The sequence below is a fragment of the Pseudopodoces humilis genome, chromosome 4, assembly GCF_049639895.1.
Source record: "Pseudopodoces humilis isolate 2021_Gansu_Grassland_sample_001 chromosome 4, ASM4963989v1, whole genome shotgun sequence".
NCBI classification, from domain to species: Eukaryota; Metazoa; Chordata; class Aves; order Passeriformes; family Paridae; genus Pseudopodoces; species Pseudopodoces humilis.
In genome coordinates, this window is record NC_142203.1 from 25,210,379 (window position 1) to 25,216,378 (window position 6,000).

Consider the following 6,000-nt stretch of genomic DNA (forward strand, 5'->3'; position numbering starts at 1 on the left):
GAACCATCATCACATCACAGAAGATGTGAAATTTTGGAAGCTTATTTTTAAGATAGTTCTACACTGGCTTAAAGATTTTAAAAAAATCAATCAAAGAACAACAACAGTAATTAAAAATAAAAATATAAAAACAAAAACATACAAGCAAACAACAAAAAAACCCCAAAACCAATAAAAAAACCCAAACAACCAAACAACAAAAACCACCAACACAACATCCCTGCAATATGTTTTTGCTTTTAGAGGCCATACTTTTTATTTTAGAATGTTCAGATAGTCTGTGGAGAATTACATCTTTTTACAGTCTTAAACAGAAGATACTGTGTAAAAATGAAAAATTTGTATACTGGTAAGTACAGTTTCTTAAGTATATAAGTGACATAACTTTAAAACCCAGTAAATTTCTCAGTGTGGTTTTATTTTCGCTTTTTGACTTTAAAATGTTTCTAGTTAATGAGTTTACCTCAGAGGAGTTTGGAATCCACTAGAGGTTATATTTCCCTCCTTTCCACCATAGTTGAAACTACTCTTCACCGACTTAATGTTGCAGCAAAAAGCTAATATTTGCCACCCCAGACAAAGAAAGCAGCACTACTGGAGTCTCCTATGAGCACTAAAATCTGCTTTTGAGATGGAAGTCTCACAAATTTGAGTTAGGAAAGGCAGTAATGCTGGAAAGTGAGACAGTACTTTGGAATGATGTCAAATTGTGATGCATGGAGTGCTTGAGGTGCACCTCCTCCATATCTCATTATCACTATAATTGATCTGTTGACAACTCTGTGTTTATTTCTAGATTTTCTTCAGTTACTCTTTCTTTAATTAGTCTTATGATCTAGTTAATTTACCATCACACTTAGTGTAGGCAGTTCTTCCTTGTGAAGATTCTGCTAAGGTCAAGGATTTCTTAGGTTTGATGGTTCCATTGCTAGGACTGTTTAGGCAATAGCTATAGAATAACTCTGGAAAGATAGAAGATTGTCCTTTTCTGAATTTGTCATTTATCAAAATGTAGCACATCATCAAAGACTGTCTTACAAATAGGTGGATTTTGGTTTTGAGGCTAAAACAATGGGTGTAGGAAGATGAGAATAGGACAGGTCAGGCCTTTGGCTTTTTGTTGTAAATCCGTTTGCCTTTATACTGAATGGACTTATAGTCAAAGTGTCTTTTTCACCAATATACTTCTGCAGCTGGAGAGGCTGAGAGTATTTTTGGTTTGCTGAATCCTTTGAGAATGATTTCTTAATTCAGCTTGTGTGGAAGGCAAATCTGTACATTAAATCCAAACCAAATGACCCTGTTTCAGGTGCCATCTACTAGACATTGTGTGATAGATCATTGTCATAAACAAATGGTAGGAAACTGTATTAAAAGCACACTTTCTTTTGTCAAAAATAAGTAAAATGATGTTTTAGGGTTTTTCATGATACACACTCTAGAATATGGAGGGAAGACAATTCTGTAATTTTTATGGTGGGCTGATATCTTCTCTAGAGATGTGTAATTTGCTGATGGAAACTGGTGTTACAGTGTTATAAGGACAAGTGTATCAAAATTGAGCTTAATAATATTTTTTTAATACTCTAATTAATCTTTCTTCCTCAACTGGACGGTAACTGCTAGATAGTCAGTTCCATTACTCTCATTAACTGAGCCATAAGTCCAGCACCTGGGTTTTGTTACTATTCTTCTGTTATAAGCAGACTGAAGCTGCACTGTTTGGTTTGTTTGTTTGAACTGTTTGATACTTTCTTTCAGATTTATCACCTACTCTGCAATACATGACTGCTGTTGGATTAGGATCAGTGGCTGCTGTCTGCCTTATATTGTTCCTGTCATTCTCCGTGGCACGGTATGTAGTGTTGCTGCCTCTGGTTTTGCAGTCCTCTTTCATGTGTTTTTCTTTACAGATAGTTTTTCTTGACAATGTGCTTGGCTTAGGCATCTTGGTGGTTAAAAACTGTAATCATGGGTGCTGTCAGTGGCTACTAATGCTGTCCGTTGCTTGAACTGATGTCCTCTGTATCTTTGCAATTACTGGCAAAACATCTGAAATGTGTAGGGGTTACCTTAATAAAGGAAGGATTTAAGACAGTGAATAGAACTAGGACTTTATTACAGAAGTGTTCCGATTTAATGGGAATTAAGTACATGAAATTTATATGCTGTCAAAATGTTGATTCACTTTGCTTATGTACAGAGCTAATTTTTTTCTTCCCAAATTTATTCAAAAGGTCTGAAAAGAATTGTTTTTCAGTAATGGTTGAACTTTACCTAAAGGCCATGATAAAAACATATTTAAAATTTTTAAGAGATTTAATAATTTATATTTCATGATCCTTGACTCAAGCAGGGTCAGTAACTTCATAACTGTCTTCCTTTCAAAGGTAAAACAAATACACAAGTTATGTAATTGTAAATGCCTACATACATGTTAAACCTCTTCACTAAAAGCCATATCTCCATTGTTATTTCAATATGCATATCTGCAAGAATAGTCTTCTGATATATTTGAATATATATATTAGAATATATATATATTATACCCCTTGAAGGGTCAGGAGCTTCCAGCTTGGAGGCTATGAAATATAGCATTGATTGGTTAAGCTGCTTGTTTGGCATCCTGAAACAGAAGGAGCTAGTTGTACATAGGGCTGAAGAAAGGAGATTTATTTGGATTTTTTGTGGTTGTCTAAATTTCAAATCAAAATCTTGCAATCAAAATTCTAAATTAAATGTTCCATAGTCTCCTTTTTTTCTTTAAATAATTAAATAAACAGATCTCAGGATTCCTTTGGCAGTAGCATGCAGTGGTAAACTTGAGCTTGCAGTCTTGGTTGTTTTTGGGGATTTTTAAAACATTGTCAAGAGTCAGCTTTGATATTTGAGGAAGGGGCTTTTACTGTCTGGATTTCTAAAGTAGCTGACTCCTGACAGAGGGCTTACTGCAGGAGGAACAGGTTCCCTGGGCTGTCATGGTGTGAAACGCTTCTCAGTTATTTCAGTTTCTCTGGCAAAAATGTGGCAGAGGGATATTAGTACTTTTCAAACTGTGTCAAATTAATTAGGTTCATAGTGATAGGAGAATGCTTTGAGGTATGAGACAGTACTGGAAGAATCATGTATGAGTATGAGCCGCTTGTGAGAGAGTGCAGAGAAGATTGACCCTGAACTTCTACTTCAGCCTTCTTTCAAAAGGAGCAAGAGAAGATGAAATCTTTAGGGAGCTGATTGAGTATATTTGACAATGGTGTATTGTAGGGGACAAGGACTTAATAAGCCAACAAGTATCTTTTAGGCCCTCAAATGCCATATACAGAGAAATTATTGAATCCATTCTCCTGTTCTAAGGAATATCGGACAGAATCCTTGACAGAAATTAAAACTGTCCCAGTCCATCAGCAGGTAGAAAAGGGAAATCGCAGATGTCAGTTGTAATAAGACCCTTCACAATAGTCACAAAGAAGCATCTATAATATTTTAAACAACAAATGTGCTTTTAGTTATAATTAGCCATCAGTTTAATGCATTTCTGAGTAAGAATGTGATTTGAAAAAAAAACCCATATGAAGTCAGCCTTCTGCCTTATCCGGTTGTAAAACCATGGTCCTGCTTTAGACACTGGTAGACAAGGTAGATGTGGCCTAGTAGGAGAAAAAGAGAGTGGAATTTGATGAGAGAGATCTGGGATCTATTTAATCTAACTGAGAATAGAGCATTCTAGTGGCAGGTTGCTTAGCCTGGCAGAGAAGATACTGCCAAGAAGCATGATATGCAAATGTACAAAATGCTACTGTATAAAGATCAACTTCCTCCTGTTGGTAGTGCCAGTGGTACACCTACCATCCATGGGCAGTATACCCGTGTGCTTGTAAACTGTAGGAGAGAGAGGCATGGGAACAGATTGCTGTGAATGCAGCTTCTGGGTGGTCTGCAAGAGGAGGTTAAACAAATTAGTCAGTAATGACATGGGTATGGCTGATCCTGCCATGGTGTCAGGTGAATGGTCTTGGATTATTTCTTGGGGTCCCTGTAAGCTTCTGTCACAAAGAGCCACTGTATTCAAGTGCTCACCAGCTTGCCACATGTCTGCTGTCTCAGGAATTATGTGTCCACAATGGGTCTGGGTGTGAATTCCTGCTAGTGTGGTCACTGACAGCAGTTCCAATTGTTCCTCAATGAGTAAAAGTCTGGCACTGGATTCACAAAGTGAAGTCTCCACTCCTGATGTCCTTAGATTTTATATTATTTTAATAATTATATTTTTAAAATATTTATATTTTATATTTATATTTGCATTTTATATTTTTATTATTTATATATTTTTTATATTTTATATTTTTAAAAATGCATTAACCTATAGTTGCTATTATTAAAGTGGCTCATCATTCATACACTTTACTCTATTCCTCTTAGTTCTTTGCTTTCTTTTGTATGTGATGCCTATTCACATATATGACAGTACCAGAACTCAGGATTTTTGAAGACCTACACTGGGCATCAATGTTGTTGATGCCAAGGTTGACACTGGTCAGGTAATCATCTGGTGACCTATGGGAATGCTTCCTACCCATCTCACATGCTGTGATGACCAGCACTGTGTGTCTTCAAAAAAACTTCAGAAACACTGTCATGTGTCTTATCAGTATGAGTGATACAAGTTCCCTGTCAGGTCTATGCTTAAGTCTTGAATAATTTTTAAGATTTATTTTTTTTTAACCAGATTTTTTCTGTCTCCAGCTCTTGTCTCCACAGCTCAGCACATCCCCCACCTGCTGCTGTAGCCTGTGAAGCTGTACATTTATCTACTACAGTAGACGTGGCACAAGCAGGGATTGCATCATCATTCCTAGAGACTGAAAGTGTCTCTCTTCTCTGATGGATTATTTCCGGAAGTCAGCAAAGAAAAAACATGTTCTTCTTTCAAAGCCAGCATGTGTCGGGTATCTACATGTCACATATGTTCTACAGCATGGGCAGTTTAAGTGTGTTTGTCACTGGAAGTCAGATGTTTATTGTCCTGCCTTTTTCCAGATGGTATGGTATGTAAAAGAGAACCCTCCCTGACAAGCAGGTTATCATGCATCCCATGTGTTGGTCAGAGGCTTTCAGCTATTCCAGCTGCATGAGTGGCTGATAATGAGTGCTTTTATTGTACTTGATTACATTAATAATCCCCTGATCCAACTAAAACTGTTTTGAGGATTAACTGCTACTTTAGATACCTTTGCACATATAAACTGGCCTATTATGAACAAAAACAAAGACCTATTTTTATGCAAGATAAACTGCCTATTGTATTTCCAATTATAAAGGTAAACACTTCTGTCAGTCACTTACAAGTAATAATACCTCAGTAACATGTACACTTGCTAGCCATGAAGTTGCCACATTCAAGTAGTGTCAGCAGCTGATGTGTTCCAGAGATATTGCAATCATTGTTCACAGCAATTAGCAGTAATTGCTAATAATATACCAATCTATAAAACTGCAGTTTACTCAAAAGCTGCTTGCTTTAATGGCATGTGAAACTAATTTAAGGAAGGACCTTCCTGTGCTAAGTGCAACTTTTTTAATCTCTGTTCTATAATTACAGCTGAGTAAAGCCATTAAATCATTGTCTGGTTAATTGGTTGGTGTGTAACATCTGGTTAGAGTCACTTAATAAAGTATAATTAACCAATTTCCTATGACACACTCCCAGTTAATACATTTTCTTCTTCTGTAAGAAAGAATCAAGTGGCTTGGAATATTTCCACTCCTCTTCAGAAGTTGCTTTGTTATATGTTAGCAATCTGTTAACTGGTGAAATAAAAAAAGCAGGAGTTTTAGTTTTTACTCAGTTTTGTGATTTTTTTTTTAAAGTTATGTTTTGTGTTTTACCACTTTAAATAGATGCTACACATTTTTTTAATTTTTAAATTTCTGAATTGCTAATATTCTGATGCCTACTGCTCTTATAATTTTAGATGTTCTCTCTGTGACATGTAATTAGGG

General features: G+C 36.0%; 1 protein-coding gene across 3 annotated transcripts in view; it reads left to right on the plus strand.

Annotated features, from left to right (window-relative positions):
• The window catches only part of SUSD1 (sushi domain containing 1), a 41,064-nt gene extending 35,223 nt beyond the window's left edge, over nt 1–5,841 (plus strand). For all 3 annotated transcript variants that reach the window (XM_014259506.2, XM_088054186.1, XM_088054187.1), the window contains 2 exons: nt 1,762–1,855; nt 4,744–5,841. In XM_014259506.2, the coding sequence (XP_014114981.2) occupies nt 1,762–1,855; nt 4,744–4,882 (233 nt within the window). In that variant the 3' untranslated portion in view covers nt 4,883–5,841. The remainder of the gene's footprint in view (nt 1–1,761; nt 1,856–4,743) is intronic.
• The last annotated feature ends 159 nt before the right edge of the window (nt 5,842–6,000 follow it).